At 43.4% G+C, this 18,309-nt stretch overlaps 1 protein-coding gene across 2 annotated transcripts in view; it reads right to left on the bottom strand.

Annotated features, from left to right (window-relative positions):
• The window catches only part of MARCHF1 (membrane associated ring-CH-type finger 1), a 383,459-nt gene that overhangs the window by 219,621 nt on the left and 145,529 nt on the right, over nt 1–18,309 (bottom strand). For both annotated transcript variants that reach the window (XR_008889453.1, XM_056561343.1), the window contains exon 4: nt 17,159–17,339. Coding sequence is in view for 1 of the 2 variants with exons in the window: in XM_056561343.1 (XP_056417318.1) it covers nt 17,159–17,339 (181 nt within the window). In the remaining variant the exon portion in view is untranslated. The remainder of the gene's footprint in view (nt 1–17,158; nt 17,340–18,309) is intronic.

The raw sequence follows: 18,309 nt of genomic DNA, 5'->3' as shown, positions 1-18,309 counted from the left end.
CCGCGATGCCTGCTGAACGATTTCAGCAGGCATCCGGCTCCGGTCCCCAACCGGCTAGTGGTGGGGACCGGAATTCCCACGGGCGTATGGATACGCCCTGCGTCCTTAAGGACTTGGATTGCAGGGCGTATCCATACGCCCTGCGTCCTGAAGAGGTTAAAGTTTGACATGAAAATTAAAAAAAAAAAATGCTGGTGTTACCCCAAAGTTTTCATTTTCACAAGGGGTAATAGAAAAAAAAGCCCCCCAACATTTGAAACCCCATTTTTTCTGAGTAAGGAAATACCCCATATGTGCATGTAAAGTGCTCTGCAGGCGCATTACAGGGCTCAGAAGAGAAGGAGAGAGAATTTGGGCTTTTGGAGAGAGAATTTGGCTGGAATTGAAGGCCATGTTTGATTACAATAGAGAAGGAGAGGGCTTCAACAGGTTCCAAATGGCGCAGGAAACAGACAGCATCAGGTAGGTAAAACCAAGGGTGCTTAATTTTCCCAGAATGCAACACGTTTCACTGCTACAGCAGCTTCATCAGGCACCTGATGGGATGTAAATACTCACTGCACCCCTTATTACATTCCGTGAGGGGTGTAGTTTCCAAAATGGGGTTACATGTATTGGGTCCCCTGTTCTGGCACCATAAGGGGTTTGTAAATGCACATGGCCCCCGACTTCTATTTCAACCAAATTCTCTCTCCAAAATCCCAATGGTGCTCCTCTTCTGAGCCCTGTAGTTCACCCACAGAGCTCTTTACATCCACATATGGGGTATTTGCATACTCAGAAGAAATAGTGTTACAAATTTTTTTGGGGGGGTTCTCCTATTACCCCTTGTAAAATAAAAAATATGGGGTAACACCAGCATTTTTGTGAAAAAAAAAATCGCTTTCTAAAAGCCCAATGTCGCTACTTCCCTTCTGAGCCCTCTAATGCACCAGCAGATCACTTTACATCCACATATGAGATATTTCCTTACTCGAGAGAAATGGGGTTACAAACTTTGAGGGACATTTTCACCTATTACCCTTTGTGGGTACATCTGCATTTTAATGAACAAAATCTATTTTTTCCCTATTTATTTCCCAATTTAACAAAAGTTTGTCAATCACCTAAGGGGTGTTAAGGCTGTTCAGGCATCAGCAAAATTGCTCTCCAAAATTCCATTGTCGCTCCTTCCCTTCTGAGCCCTCTAAAGCACCCACAGAGCATTTTACATCCACATATGAGGTATTTCCTTACTCAATAGAAATAAGGTTAAGAATTTTGGGGGACTTTTTCACCTTTTACCCCTTGTAAAAATAAAAAAATATGGGTCTACAAGAACATGTTAGTGTAAAAAAAGAAAATGAAGATAAATTTTCGCCTCCATTTTGCTGCTATTCCTGTGAAACACCTAAAGGGTTAACAAACTTTCTGAACGTTATTTTGAATACATTGATGGGTGCAGTTTTAATAATGGGGTCCATTATGGGGAATTTCTAACATAAAGACCCTCAAATTCACTTCAAAACTGAACTGGTCCCTGAAAAATTCAGATTTTGAAATTCCCTTCTATTGGTCGTTCAGAAGCAACTGACCAATAGCAGATTGGGGGAGGGGGGGTGTTAAAATTCAGTTCCCCCGCTCTGCCCACCCACAGTAGTCCGGGCAGAACGAGGGGACCGATGGTGACCGGCGCCGGAGGTCCACTTACCATCGGCAATCGGTGGCTGGCGGCAGAGGACGGCGATGTGGCTCCCTTGTGCGGCTCCCTGGTGCGGCGATCCTATGGAAGCCAGTGAGTAGTTGCCTAGCAACATCTGGAGGGCTACAGTTTTGAGGCCACTATACAGTGGTCTCTAAACTGTAGCCCTCCAGATGTTGCAAAACTACAACTCCCAGCATGCATGGTCTGTCAGTGCATGCTGGGAGTTGTAGTTTTGCAACAGCTGGAGGTTTCCCCCCATGTGAATATACAGGGTACATTCACACAGGTGGTTTTACAGTGAGTTTCCTGCTTCAAGCTTGAGCTGTGGCAAATTTTCCGTCGCAGTGTAAACTCCTAGCGGGAAACTCGCCGTAAGCCCGACCGTGTGAATGTACCCTGTACATTCATATGGGGGGTGGGAAACCTCCAGCTGTTGCATAACAACAACTCCCAGCATTTCCGGACAGCCACTGACTGTCCAGGCATGCTGAGAGTTTAGCAACAGCTGGAGGCCCCCTGATAGGGGTATTCTACGCCAGTGATTCCCAATGTCCACCCCTATGCAATCCCTAAGTTAGTCCTCAAATGCGCATGGCGCTCTCTCACTTCAGAGCCCAGTCGTATTTCAAAGGAAACAGTTTAGGGCCACATATGGGGTATTTCCGTACTTGGGAGCAATTGCACTACACATTTTGAGGGGCTTTTTCTCCTTTTAACCCTTATGAAAAGGAAAAGTTGGGGTCTACACCAGCCTGTTAGTGTAAAAAAATAAAATATTTTACACTAACATACTGGTGTTGCCCCCTACTTTTTATTTTCACAAGAGGTTAAAGGAAAAAAAATTCTAAAATCTGTAACACAATTTCTTCTGAGAACAGAAATACCTCATATGTGGTTGTAAAATGCTCTTCAACGCATAACAAGGCTCAGGAGTGAGAGCGCACCATGTACATTTGAAGCCTAAATTGGTGATTTGCACAGGGGTGGCTGATTTTACAGCGGTTCTGACATAAACACAAAAATATAAATACCCACGTGTGACCCCGTTTTGGAAGCTACACCCCTCACAGAACGTAACAAAATGCTGCTGTTATCCAAAATTCTTTATTTTCGCAAGGGAAAATAGGAAAAAAAGCCCCCCAAAATTTGTAACCCCATTTCTTCTGAGTAAGAACATACCCCATATGGGGATGTAAAGTGCTCTGTGGGTGAACTACACTGTTCTGGCACCACTTTGTAAACGCACATGGCCATTCCATTCCAAACAAAATCTCTCTCCAAAAGCTCAATGGCGCTCCTCCTCTTCTAAGCATTGTAGTGCGCCAGCAGAGCACTTGACGTCCACACATGGGGTATTTCCATACTCAGAAGAGATGGGGTTACAAATTTTGAGGGGCGTTTTCTCCTATTACCCGTTGCAAAAATGTAAAATTTGTGGGGGGGGGAAATGATTTTTTTCCCATTTACTCTTCACTCATCCAACTTTAACAAAAAGTTGTCAACAGTGGGCTGTGTTTCAAAAATCTGTCAGTCACCTGTGGGGTTTTAAGGCTCACTGTACCCCTTGTTACGTTCCTTGAGGGGTGTGGTTTCCAAAATAGCATGCCATGTTTTTTTTTTTGTTTTGTTTTGTTTTTTGCTGTTATGGCACCTTAGGGGCTTCCTAAATGCGACATGCCCCCCCCCCCCCCCCAAACCATTTCAGCAAAATTTGCTTTCCAAAAGCCAAAAGTGACTCCTTCTCTTTGGAGCATTGTAGTCCGCCTGCAGAGTATTTTACGTCCTAACATTGGGTATTTCCATACTCGGAAGAAATGGGGTTACAAATTTTAAGGGTATTTTCCCCCATTACCCTTTTTAAAAATGGTAAATTTGGGGAAAAACTGCGCTTTAGTGAAAAAAAATTTTTATTTACACATCCGACTTTAATGAAAAGTTGCCAAACTCCTGTGGGTGTTAAGGCTCACTGGACCCCTTGTAACATATCTTGAGGGGTGTGGTTTACAAAATACTGTAGTATGCCATGTGTTTTTTTTTTGTTTTTTTTGCTGTTATGGTACAATAGGGGCTTCTAAATGAAACATGCCCCCCAAAAACAATTTCAGCAAAATTCACTCTCCAAAATCCCATTGTTGCTCCTTCCTTTCTGAGCCCTCTACTGTGCATGCCGAACGCTTCACATACACATATGAGGTATTTCCTTACTCAAGAGAAATTGGATTCCAGATTTTGGGGAGCTTTTTCTCCTATTACTCTCCTATAAAAATTCAAAAACTGGGTCAAGAACATGCGAGTGTAAAAAATGAAAATTTTGAATTTTCTCCTTAACTTTGCTGCTATTCCTGTGAAACACCTAGAGAGTTAACAAACCTTCTGAATGTCATTTTGAATACTTTGAGGGGTACAGTTTCTATAATGGGGTAATTTATGGGGTATTTCTAATATGAAGGCCCTTCAAATCCACTTAAAAACAGAACTGGTCCCCGAAAAATTCCAATTTTAATATTTCTTGAAAAATTAGAAAATTGCTGCTGAACTTTGAAGCCCTCTGATGTCTTCCGAAAGTAAAAACATGTCTACTTTATGATGCAAACATAAAGTAGACATATTGTTTATGTGAATCAATATATCATTTATTTGGAATGTCTATTTTCCTTACAAGCAGAGAGCTTCAAAGTTAAAAAAATGTTAAATTTTCATTTTTTTTTCAAATTTTTGAATTTTTCACCAAGAAATTATGCAAGTATTGACAAAAATTTACCACTAACATAAAGTAGAATATGTCACCAAAAAACATTCTCGAAATCAGAATGAAAAGTAAAAGCATCCCAGAGTTATTAATGCTTAAAGTGACAGTGGTCAGATGTACAAAAAACGCTCTGGTCCTTAAATGGGTACTCCTGTGGAAAACTGTTTTTTTAAATCAACTGGTGCCAGAAAGTTAAACAGATTTGTAAATCACTTCTATTAAAAAATCTTAATTCTTCCAGTACTTTTTAGGGGCTGTATACTAAAGAGAAATCCAAAAGAGAACTGCATTTCCTCTGATGTCATGACCACAGTGCTCTCTGCTGACCTCTGCTGTCCATTTTAGTAACTGTCCAGAGCAGCATATGTTTGCTATGGGGATTTTCTCCTGCCCTGGACAGTTCCTAAAATGGATAGCAGAGGTCAGCAGAGAGCACTGTGGTCATGACATCAGAGGAAATGCATTTTTTTGGGATTTCTCTTTAGTATACAGCCTCTAAAAAGTACTGGAAGGATTAAGATGTTTTAATAGAAGTGATTTACAAATCTATTTAACTTTCTGGCACCAGTTGATTTAAAAAAAAAAAAAGGTTTTCCACGGGAGTACCCCTTTAAGGTGAAAATGGGCTTGGTCCTTAAGGGGTTAAAGTCAAAATAGGCTGCTTCCTTAAGGGGTTAATAGGGTTTAGATTTGGAGACTTGGTCTTTCCATCAGCTTTACTCTCAGGTTCTTTAGCAAGGTAGGTGTTGCCTTGGAGTTGTGTTTAGGGTTGTTATCATGTTGGAATATTGCTGTTACGCCGAGCGCTCCGGGTCCCCGCTCCTCCCCGGAGCGCTCGCAACATCCTCGCAATCGCAGCGCCCCGGTCAGACCTGCTGACCGGGTGCGCTGCGATACCTCTTCCAGCCGGGATGCGATTCGCGATGCGGGTGGCGCCCGCTCGCGATGCGCACCCCGGCTCCCGTACCTGACTCGCTCTCCGTCGGTCCTGTCCCGGCGCGCGCGGCCCCGCTCCTTAGGGCGCGCGCGCGCCGGGTCTCTACGATTTAAAGGGCCACTGCGCCGCTGATTGGCGCAGTTGGTTTAATTAGTGTATTCACCTGTGCACTTCCCTATATAACCTCACTTCCCCTTCCCTTCCTTGCCGAATCTTGTTGCCATCGTGCCAGTGAAAGCGTTTCCCAGTGTGTTCCTAGCCTGTGTTCCAGACCTCCTGCCGTTGCCCCTGACTACGATCCTTGCTGCCTGCCCCGACCTTCTGCTACGTCCGACCTTGCTCTTGTCTACTCCCTTGTACCGCGCCTATCTTCAGCAGTCAGAGAGGTTGAGCCGTTGCTAGTGGATACGACCTGGTTGCTACCGCCGCTGCAAGACCATCCCGCTTTGCGGCGGGCTCTGGTGAAAACCAGTAGCAGCTTAGAACCGGTCCACTAGCACGGTCCACGCCAATCCCTCTCTGGCACAGAGGATCCACCTCCTGCCAGCCGAATCGTGACAATTGCCCTGCAGCCAAGTCTCCAAAGGAAAGGTATTATGATCTGCTTCAGTATGCAACAGTACATGTTGGCATTCATGGTTTCTCAATGAACTGTAGCACCCCAGTGCCAGCAGCACTCATGCAGCCCCAGACTATGATACTGCTACCACCATGTTTGACAGTTCCGCAGTCAGCAACCCTAAGGTGCCAGTGCCAAATTATTTCAAGTGGCTTAATTGATAGAGCAGGTGACTGAATGGGGGGGGGGGAGGGCAGGAGTATAAATAAAACAAGTGACTCCCAGTGCAACCATGTTACTTAAATTGTTATAGTGTTAAAAAACATTTGACATTTTATGCACAAATGTCAAAAGTTTTGATTGGTTGGGGTCATAGTTCTGAGATTATTAGCCATAGCCTAGAGAAGCATGCATCAATGCACTCAACCCCCTAGACAGGGAAAGGCTTAGGTTAAGGCCTAGGGTCATTGTCTTGTTGGAAGGTGACCCTTCAGGTAATTATAAGGTTGAGAACACTCTAGATCAGGCTCTAAATAGGCTCTAAATAGCTGAGCTTTGCTCAGACTGATGCTGTCACCACTATGCTTTCGTGTAGTGTTGGCAGCACCTTGTTTTCTCCAGACTTGATGCATAGAATTGAGGTCATAAATAGTGTTGCTCGCGAATATTCGCAATACGAATTTTATTCGCGAATATCGCATATTCGCGAATTCGCGAATATTCGCGAATATAGCACTATATATTCGTAATTACGAATATTCGTTTTTTAACATTTTTTTTAACATTTTTTTTTTCACAGTACACATAACAGTGATCATCCCCCTCTGCTTCCAGCTTGTGTGGTGTAAAGAAGGCTCTAATACTACTGTGTGAGACTGGTGTGCGAATTTTCGCATATGCGAAAATGTATATATGCTAATTTTCGAATATGCGAATATTTGCATATACGAAAATAAAACGCGAATATTCGCGAATATATGACGAATATTCGTCCATATATTCGCGAATATTCGCGAATTCGAATATGGCCTATGCCGCTCAACACTAGTCATAAACTTCAATCTTGGTTTCATCAGACCAGAGAATCTTGTTTTTCACAGTCTGAAAGTCCTTTAGGTGCTTTCTTTTGTATATTCCAGTTGGGTTTTCATGTGTCTTTTACTGAGGAAAGGATTTTTTCTGGCCAATCTGCCATAAAATCCAGATTGTGGAGTGTAGCAGAAAATGTTGTTGTACCCTTCTTCAGATCCTTTTCTCTATACAATCCGGACTCTGTGCTCTGCAGGCAGTTATTTTCCCCTCATAGATTAGTTTTTGCTCTGATAGTATTGTCAGCTGGGAGACCTTATATAGACAGGGTTGAGTTCTTCAAAATAATGTCCAATTAACTTTATCCAATCAAGGTATATAAATGTCTAAAAGAAGATAAATGGGAAGGCCCCTAGAGCTAAATGTCTGAATATGTATGACCATGCAAAACTTTAGTTTTATATTCTTAATAAATTTGCAAACATTTCTAAAATCTATTTTCACATTCTCATTATGGGGTACTAGTGTAGAATGATGGGAAAAAATAAATTTTTCTTTTATTTTAACACAAGACTGCAGCATAACAAAGTGTGAAAAAAGGTGAAATAGTGTGAAAATGTAATGCATTTTAGCATCCTAGAGGAAGAAATGAAGAGCAAGGCATTGTACCCAGTATCCTGTTGATACCACAGAATTAATATGCTCATCCGGCAGAAGTTTAAGGGGTATTCCAGGAAAAAACTTTTTTTTTATATCAACTGGCTCCAGAAATGTAAACAGATTTGTAAATGACTTCTATTAAAAAATCTTAATCCTTCCAAAAATGATCAGCTGCTGAAGTTGAGTTGTTGTTTTCTGTCTGGCAACAGTGCTCTCTGCTGACATCTCTGCTTTTCTCGGGAACTGCACAAAGTAGGAAAGGTTTGCTATCGGGATTTGATTCTACTTTGGACAGTTCCCGAGACAGGTGTCATCAGAGAGCACTTAGACAGAAAAGAACAACTCAACTTCAGCAGCTCATAAGTACTGAAAGGATTAAGATTTTTTAATAGAAGTCATTTACAAATCTGTTTAACTTTCTGGAGCCAGTTGATATATTAAAAAAAAGTATTTTTTCCTGGATAACCCCTATAACTGTGTATGGAGCGGGCTTGGGACTTAAACCTGTCCCATACCTGGAGTCACCTGGCTGCTTTCAGATCTCTGGCATGGAGATCACTACATGTTGGCTATTTTAACTGATTAGTCTCAGTGCGTGTGTACTAACTGATGAAGGGGCTGATTTGTGCTGGGTTCTATCAGCCAAAGGGAATGCCCAGTGGGCTCCAGAGCCAAATTTGCATATATTTTTAAACTCTCCTTTGCTGTTTGAAACCTTTCAATGTTATAGATCTATCCTACAGGAAGCATATTTGTCTTGTATTTATCATATTTTGGTTATCAAGATTTTGGATTAAATACTACACAAAGATATATAATTTAACTTAGTATGCAGGACAATGTTTGGCATGGAAAAATAACAAAAGAACATATTTTACGAGGAAGAAATAATTGCTACTTTCGTTCTTCGAGTTGAGTTACATCCCTCCATGGCATTACTATTATTGTACATATAACTCTCAAGGCATTATTTACTTCATTTGTACTCTACTCACATTGTTATAAATGACATGCTTTGTTGGCTTTGTCTTGTGTGAATGAATACTGAGGCATAAGATCATTTATTATTCAGAATACATCAATACTGCATGAATGTGACAATGCGGATGACAGCTATTTACAGCATGGGAAACAAGGAAACAACCAAGATTCACAATGAAACTCAAAACTATATTTATTTTACTGCTTGTGTTTGCAAAGCAGCAATATTTTTGTTACAAAAATGGATAAAAAATATACATTTACTAAACTCAGTTAAAACCTTATAAATAATACAGACATTCCAATGCTTTATTGTTTGCATTTTTCTGGTGAAATGCTGTAAGTTTACCTCTAGAGGAGGACTCTCTATCTCCAAGAAAAGATTGCACATCTGCTTTGCACTGGCACTGAACATAATGGGCCTCATTTACTAAGAGTGTAGGGTGTAGACTTGCAGGATTCCACTCTATCTACTATTGGGATTACAGATTTACAAATTGGGAACATTTTCTGACCAGCTTTTTCTAGGTGGAAATTTCCATCCATTTATTCACAGAATTTTCTGTGAATTCAATAGTAAATAGGTTGGATTGTGAAACCACGCCCCTTTGCAACATACCACGCCCCTTTTCAGCTTTTCACAGTGCAATGTAGGGTTAGTTGGTTTTTCCTGGTGCACACTGTCGCACAGTGTCTGAGATATGTCTCAGACCGTCTCAGATATGTCTCAGACACTGTGCACCAACAAAACCCAGCAAATACTAATGGGTTTTAGCTTAAGAAATGAGGGCCAATAAGGGCAATTATTTATCCTCTTTGCCTTCCTTTTTTTTAGTAGGGATAAGAATTTTTAGGGTCCAATATTGTATATTACCTGGTGAAAATAATACAGAATGTGCTATTTAACATTCTAAAGGAATACATGCATAATGATTAGGGTTATACCACTGAGACCTCAGGTATTTCATTGGAGTGGAGCAGTGGTCATGCATGAAGATCTCAACTATCTTTACCAGTCCCACAGACAATAAATAGTGGTTATGTGTGACCCCTCCTCTATTCCAACAGGAGACTCAGGACCCCTATCCTGTGGATGATACACTTATTCCCAATCCTGTTGTTGTTTCTATAATAGTCCCTATTGAAGGAATAACAGATTATTAAAATGCATTAGGCATGCCATTCACTATTACCAAAACAGCCCATGGTTACTTTTGCTCTAGTATAAGCTTGGCCTTAACCAGGAACCACATCCTGGGAAAAAAAAGTGTGGAAATTCGGCCAAGATTTCCAGTCATACCTCTAACCACACTTGCAACTACGTCCTAACCATGCCCTTAGCCAAACCCCTAACCACCCCCTGAGTCACACCAAAGCACACCAAGTTTCCTTCATATATTCATCTTTCTCCCATTGCTGTACCTAAAACTACTTTCATTTGGAGGACATTTCTCCACCACTCTGGTGATCGGCGGGGGTCCCAGCAGTTAGACCTCCACTGATCACCTAGTTATCTAGGGGATAATTTTTAATTGGAAGAATCCCCCTTAAACAGCAATAATGTTGTCAGTCTGTTACTAAAGTTAAGGAGGACCTACGATACTCAGATGACAGACTGACAACAACTATGGCCATCCATATAAGTGATTACAGTGCAATTATATTCAGTGATGCCCCTACATAATAACCTAAATACAACTGTCACATCATAACCGCAATCATTAACACTAAAGACTATAAAAGTTATTACAGTGCAGTTACATCCATTCACGTCTTCTTTGAACATTTTTGTTCACTTTCCTTTTTCTTCTTCATCTAGCCCAGACCATCATGAAGATTTCTTCTAGCCATGATTCGTCTATGCAGGACCTACCAGACAAACATTGTGTGCTCCACACAGTAGAGTGTGTAGATAAGTGGGTTGGGGAAGAATATGTAGGCCCTCTGTAAATAGTTGCCCCCTGCAAATAGGTCATTTTGTAAATAGCTTCCCCCTATAGGTAGTTGCCTCCTGTAGATAAGTCCTCTGTAGATAGTAGCCCCCTGTAGGTAGTAGCCCCCTATTGGCAGTAGCCCCTTGATAGTAGCCCCTTGGTAGGTAGACTCCCCCCCCCCCCCCCCCAGATAGTTTCACTCTATAGGTAGACCCCTGTAGATAGTAGCCCCTTGCAGATTGTACAGATTATGCAAAATTTTCTGGTTGGCAGCGCTGTCTGGGCATGCTGGGAGTTGTAGTTTTGCAACATCTGGAGGGTCACAGTTTGGAGACCACTGTTACGGTGATGCCCAAACGTTAGCCCTCCAGATGTTGCAAAACTACAACTCTCAGCATGCCTAGACTGCCCAGGCATGCTGGGAGTTGTAGTTCTGTAACATCTGTCCCTTCAGATTTTGCAATTTTCATGACATTTTTTAAAATTGCTTCTCTACTTTGAAGCCCTCAAATTTTTTCAAAAAGCAAAAATATGTCCATTTTATGATGCCAACATAAAGTGGACATATTGCATTTGTGAATAAAAATAAAATTTATTTGGAATATCCATCTTAAGTAGAGAGCTTCAAAGTTAGAAAATGCTACATTTTCATGAAATTTTTGGATTTTTCACCAAAAAAGGATGCAAGTAACGCTGAAAATTTACCACCAAAATAAAGTAGAATATGTCACGAAAAAACTATCTCAGAATCAGAATATTCGGTAAAAGCGTTTTCGAGATATTAATTCGTAAAGCGACGGTGGTCAGAATTGCGAAAAAGGGCTCAGTCCTTAAGGTGAAAAAGGGCTGCGTCCTTAAGGTGAAAAAGGGCGCGTCCTTAAGGGGTTAACCACCTTAATGCGTAATGCGTACATGGGCTATGCTCTGATCCTGACAATTAACCTTTAGATGCTGTGATCAGAGTAACCATAGTATTTAACGGAGTTAGAAAGGGAGTGAGTCACCTTTGTTTCCCGTTGGCACTCCAACTCCCATTTCCCGCATTATAAATTATGTTTTTGGAAGAAAATTAAAATGTATACTTATTAGGTATCTCTATACCCATAATAGAATGGGCTATAAAATGGAAATATTCATTAACGCAAAATTTAGTCAAAATCTCTCCTTCTCATTAATCCTGCCTTTATAAAAAAAATTATCTACATAAATGTCATATTTATTATGCAAAAAAACAAGCCCTCACATAGCTCTGTCAGTGAAAAAGTAAAACAAAATTACAGCCTCAGGATATTGCGATACACAAACATGATTTTTTTTTACAAAGAAATATTTTTATAGTATAAATGTAATAAACCATTTAAAAAGGTACATTATTTAGATATCACCATAGCCGTACTGAAAAAAAAAATATTTTGTTAACTATTAGTTAAAAAAAAACTCCTAAAAACTAAATAAGTGATGAAAAAGGAGATTTTTTTTAGACTTACCGTAAAATCTCTTTCTCGAAGGATCCATTGGGGACACAGACTCTGGGTATATGCTGCGGTCTCTAGGAGGTTAACACTATGGTAACCAAAAAGTCGACTCCTCCGAGCAGGATAAACCCGCCTCCAGTCCACTGAGCAATTCAGTTTCGTCTCAGAGCAATAGGAGGAGACCGACAGGTCAAGGGAAAAAAACCATGAACTGTCCGAGAACCAGAAGAAAATATAACTGAACACTCCCTCGGACAGATAACGAAAAGGAACCCCAGGAAAAAGGGGGCAGGAGCTGTGTCCCCCAATGGATCCTTCGAGAAAGAGATTTTACGGTAAGTCTAAAAAATCTCCTTTTCTCTATCGGCTCCATTGGGGGACACAGACTCTGGGACGTACCAAAGCCGTCCCTTGAGTGGGCAGATAAGAAAAAAAGGTCATGCAGTCGGCTGTACCACCGCCGCCTACAACACCTTACGGCCCAGACTAGCATCAGCCGATGCGAAGGTATGAACCTGATAGAATTTTGAAAAAGTTTGTAAAGACGACCAAGTGGCCGCTTTACAAATCTGCGAGGCTGAGGCCTTGTTTCGGAAAGCCCAGGATGCTCCCACAGAGCGGGTGGAATGAGCCAGAACCCTGAAAGGTGGGGTCCTCACCTTGCAGAGGTAAGCTTCCGAAATAGCACATCGGATCCACCGAGAAATGGTGGCCTTAGAAGCAGGCTGTCCTTCCGACGGCCTTCCGTAAGAACGAAAAAAGAATCGCACTGCCAGTTCAGAAACTCTCCTAATGGAGGTAATAGCTATAAGAAAAGCCACTTTCCAGGAAAGGAGGCGAAGGGGAACCTCCCTAAGAGGCTCAAAGGGTGCACCCTGGAGAGCGCCTAGAACCAAGTTCAAGTCTCCCAGGGGGGAGAAGGGGACCGGTAAGGAGGGGCCGCATGTGCCACTCCTTGGAGGAAGGTCTGGACATGAGAATTGGAAGCCAGAGGACGCTGAAAAAGAATAGAAAGGGCCAGGGGGTCCCTTGTCTTTGACACAAACTTCGGATCTTTCCGGTTGTGTCGAGACGCGAAGAGGTCCACGTCCGGGGTCTCCCAGAGGTCGCAGACCTGCGCAAACACCTCCAGAAGAAGAGACCACTCTCCGGGGTCGGCTAAGGAGCGACTGAGGAAATCCGCTTCCCAATTGAGAACTCCCGGAATGTGAATCGCCGAAATGGCTGGAACCACTTGTTCTGCCCAGAGGAGGATCTTTGCCGCTGAGCTGCGAGTGACGCCCTGCCGATTGATGTATGCCTCAGCCGTGGCATTGTCCGACTGGACACGGACAGGGGGACCCAGAAGCAGGGACTCCCAATGCTTCAGACACAGATAAATCGCCCTCAGTTCCAAAACGTTTATGGAAAGAAGGGCTACTTGGGGGGGGGGGGCAGAGGCCCTGAACCGTCTTATTCCTGAAAACACCCCCCCAGCCCGAAAGGCTGGCGTCCGTCGGGACCACCTGCCAGTGGAGGGGGAGGAACGAACGCCCCTGAAGAAGAAGAGGGGAGCGGAGCCACCAGCGCAGAGACCGCCAAGTCCGGAGCGGAGGAAGAATCTTGCGATCAAGAGAGAGAGGGGGCCTGTCCCATCGTGCAAGTATCACCAGCTGAAGAGGACGGTAATGAAACTGAGCAAAGGGCACGGCCTCCATGGCTGCCACCATCCGACCCAGGACTTCCATGCAAGTATGAATGGAGACCGGGGATGGTGTCCTGAGTGAGAAGGTCATCCAAGTAGGGTATCACTGAGACCCCTCTTGACTGTAACAGAGCTACCACAGGCACCAGAATCTTGTTAAAGACTCGTGGCACTGTGGCCAGACTGAAGGGGAGAGCCACAAAATGATAATGACCTTCCGGAACCGCAAAGCGGAGGTACCGCTGGTGATTGGAATGTGAAGGTAGGCATCCTTGATGTCCACCGAGGAAAGAAACTCCCCTTGATCCATAGATGCCACCACCGAACGGAGAGATTCCATTCGGAAATGGCGGATCAGAAGAAGTTGGTTGAGACGTTTGAGATCCAGGATTGGCTGCATAGAACCGTTTTTTTCTTGGGAACCACGAAAAGATTGGAATAAACCCCGAAAGCGTTCCCTTGAAGGAACTGGGACAATGACACCCTGGACGAGAAGGGACTGAAGAGCCTCACGGAATTCCCTCGCAAGCGAGGGAGACTAGGGAGCACGGGACTGGAAAAAAGATCCCTCGGAAGGGAGGCAAATTCTATCCGGTATCCATTGGATACCACGTCCCTGATCCAGGAGTCCTGAATGTGCGTCGTCCAAACGTCTCGAAAAAGTAAGAGGCGACCACCCACCCGAGAAAAGGCTGTGGGTGGGGGCATCCATCCCTTCATGCAGAAGTGGGTTTGCGGTTGGATTGGTTGGATTCTAAAATGGCCTCAAATTCAGCGTGAGAGCTGAACAACTTGGGTGCCGGTCGGGCACGATGAAAGGATACTTCTGGAGCTGCGTATGAAGTTCCTGGGTCCTCTAGGTTAAAGGTGTCTCTAATGGCCATAACCAATGAGTTCACCGTGTCCACTGAGTCCGAACGGTCCTCCGAATCGGATGCCGAATCGGAACCCTTGGCCACTAGCTCTGCAGGAGAGTGCGAACGAGTAGAGGCGGCCCTGGAAGAGGGAGACTCGGACCTGGTACGTGGCTCAGGAGAGCCAGAACGGCTTTTCCTCTGGAAGAGTGACGTGTGTGGCCTGAAGAAGTGGTCGGGCGAGACCTGCGAGAGGAACGCCCGTGTCTACCAAAAGACTAGTGGGACGAGTCAGAGGAGACACCCCTATTACGCTTATGCAAAGCGTAGGGAGAAGGGGAACGGGACCTTCTAGAGGGTCGGTGAAGGGTAGACCTCTCCAAGGCAGTCACCACAGAACGGGAGACCTGTGCCAAGTCGGATATAGACTGGGAGAGGAAGCAAACCTAGGCTGGAGGGGCAGCCGAACCCACCGGGTCTGAGGGGGCACCTGGGTTAGAAATAGCAGGGGGGTCTGGGGGAGCATTGGAGCAGGCAGAACAAGTGGGTTCAGCAGAACCTGGCATTTTTGCAGAACAGTTTTTACAAGCGTAATAGGTAACTAATATTCCCGATATCTGCTTAGAGGGAGGAACAGTTCTGGGCTCGAACCCCGAGCGCACACGCCGCCTGCAGTGAGTTCTGTGCACCCGGGGACGGAGCGGCTGCCGAAAACGAAAGTAAAAAGTGCACCAGCCCGCATGGAGAAGCCTGCGGCGCGTGTGTTAGAAAAACACATACACACATTCAATAAAGTGCCCCCTCACTATACACACACTTAATAAAGTGCCCCCTTATTACACACACACTTAATAAAGTGCCCCTCACTGTGCCTGTACAGTAGCCACTGCTCCCCCAATAATAGGCCAGCCCCAGCTATGCAGAAAAAACACAGAGGGTCTCCAGCTGTTGCAAGACCTAGGGAGAAAGATACTCACCTCACGCTGAAGAACTTACCTAAAGAAGTCTTCAGACTGTAGTCTTCAGCCAGCCTTTCCACCTGCGGCAAGCCAAGCTCATAGCTAGGCCAACAAGGAGGTAGGGGGACCCAGACCCATGAGGTACAACCCCAAGTGCTGACCATTGGCAAGAGGGGGTTAACAGTACATCCAAGATGCCTGCCACCTCTCACAATGGGGAAACAGTGGACATTGCGTTCCTGAGTCCCTACCTGAAAACAGAAATAAAAAGGAGTAAAGAACTAATGAGACTTGGTCTCGAGAAAACTAGACCATGTCCACCTCCTTAAGACACTAAGCAAAAACTGAATTGCTCAGTGGCCTGGAGGCGGGTATATCCTGCTGGGAGGAGCCGACTTTTTGGTTACCATAGTGTCAACCTCCTAGAGACAGCAGCATATACCCAGAGTCTGTGTCCCCCAATGGAGCCGATAGATAAATGTAATTCTTACCCAAAATTGGTGCAAAAAAAGTTCTACTTTTTCTGCAAAAGTCCTCACACAGCAACATTGGTAAAAAAAAAAAAAAAGTATTAAAAAAAACAATACAGCTCTTAGAATATGACAACACACCAGGTTTGTGGGGATGATGTATCAAAACTTGTGCATAGGAAAAGTGGAGCAGTTGCCAATAGCAACCAATCAAGTTGCTTTTTTTAATTTGTCAAAGGCCTTTCTAAAAATTTAAAATAAATCTGATTATTACTATGGAGAATTGGTAAACTTTTCCTCTGCACAGATTTTAATAAATCACCCACATTGTGGAGTGACTGTGCTGAATTTACTTCTCCTATTCACTTCAGAATCAGAGGACAGGACCTCTATAGGAAAATAAAGCCGAAGAGAAGTCATTGGGCCTCATTTACTAAGAGTGATGGGTTTTTCTAGTGGGAAAAGTTATTTCAGACTTGCAGAATTCCTCTCTATTTACTATTGGGAAAAGTCAGGAACCTTTTCTGACCAGCTTTTTCCAGGTGGATATTTCCAGCCATTTATCCACAGGATTTTATGTGAATTCAATAGTAAATCAATCGGGTTGTGAAACCACGTCCTTTTTTGGGATGACCACGCCCCCTTTGTGACAGACCATACACCCTTTTCGGCTTTTCACAGTGCGATGTTGGGTTTGTCGGATTTTCCAGGTGCACACTGTCGCACACTGGCACAGACTGGAGCAGACATGTCGCAGACACTCTGCGCCAAAATAACCAGACAAAAACTGGTCGGTTTCAGCTTAGTAAATGAGGCCCATTGACAGCATGTTGGCTCAGAAAATATTGGGGAGATTTATCAAAACCTGAGGAATAGTTGCTGAGTTGCCCATTGCAACCAATGAAATCACTTCTTTCATTTTTCAGAGTACTTTTCAAAAATGAAAGAAGCAACTTTTCTTCAGGTTTTGATAAATCTCCCCCTATGTCCCGAAATAAATTACAGCTGTATTTTTATTGTGTGTAAGTATACCTTTAAGGTGCATGAACAATGCAGTCCCCAAAATCTAGAAAGATTTCGTATTGCATGTAGATGGATCTCATATCACCACATTACAAGTCTTCCAGTGTGTTTTTAGAGATATGTAGGTTAACACAGGCCATTCATTTTACTATTTTCTTACCTTCCTTAAAGGTTTGAGCTTTGTTTCCATTACAAAATCATACTTGCAAAGTTCACAGCAACGGGTGTCTGAGCTCTTAATCCACTGATGTAGGCAGGCTTGATGTACAAATCTCAATGTTCCTGTACAGTGACATGGTGTAATAAGAGGATTTTCCTCATCTCCCTCACAATGGCATATTCTACAAAAAAAATGCACAGATTTAGTGCTTACCTTTTAATAGTAGAACCACAAGCACTACAACTGCAGTACAGCATATTTCTTACTTTCATGGCTATATCCATTCATAACATTAGTGCAAATATCTTCTGTACAGTATGAAAACATCTTCAGATGCCTTTGATTTACATGTAACAAATTAGAAAAGATCATCTGGACGTTAAATTGTTCTTGTTATTTATTGATAAAGTTTGTACGGGGTTGTCCACTGAAAATATTGATTTAATCCATGTGCCCAGGCTGTATAATAAAACAAAAAAGCTTCTGTTTACCTCCCTCCCTCTCCTGTAGCCGCCAGTATCAGCACCTAGTGCAGACGGCACGTCACATCTCCGATCACTGACTGGGGCAAGACATCTCTGGCCATTAAAGAGTACAAGTCAACAAACCATATTTTCTAAACTAACTCAGATTATTCCCAAACTACTCCTAACACTCACATTGTGTGCACTCCAGGCATGAGAAAGTGGGTGTTCCCCAGCAGGCGAAACGTCACTAAAGCCTGCAAGAGCTGTGCTTTGCCATGCCCCCCAGGCACTTCCTAAGTTTGGTCTCCTGCCAGGCTGGAAGAGACAAAACTAACAGTTTGACTTGTGCAGGGAACAGAACAGAGCCACCTAGTGGCCATTTTTTCAATTACATTAAAAACATATAAAGGTTGAGAATTTTAACAGCAAGTAAAGCAAAGTGTTTTATGATTACATAAAGAACAATATATTGCTTTCATTAGAAAATTTTCAGTATTTCATACTGAAAAAAGCCAGTCAAACAACTGCCCCCCTGCCTTCCTTGACACATACTAGTCCTGCTGTGTCCATGCGTCATTGACACACTTCCTTGATTGACGGCTGTGAGTTCAGGGCTCACAGCAAGAGGAAAAATACTCCCACTGTCAGCTTGTGTCCCCTACTGTCAGTGAGGACAAGCTGGGA

The sequence above is a fragment of the Hyla sarda genome, chromosome 1, assembly GCF_029499605.1.
Source record: "Hyla sarda isolate aHylSar1 chromosome 1, aHylSar1.hap1, whole genome shotgun sequence".
Classification (NCBI taxonomy): Eukaryota; Metazoa; Chordata; class Amphibia; order Anura; family Hylidae; genus Hyla; species Hyla sarda.
The sequence above is the reverse complement of the archived record's forward strand: the minus strand, read 5'-3'. Positions and strand labels throughout refer to the sequence as shown.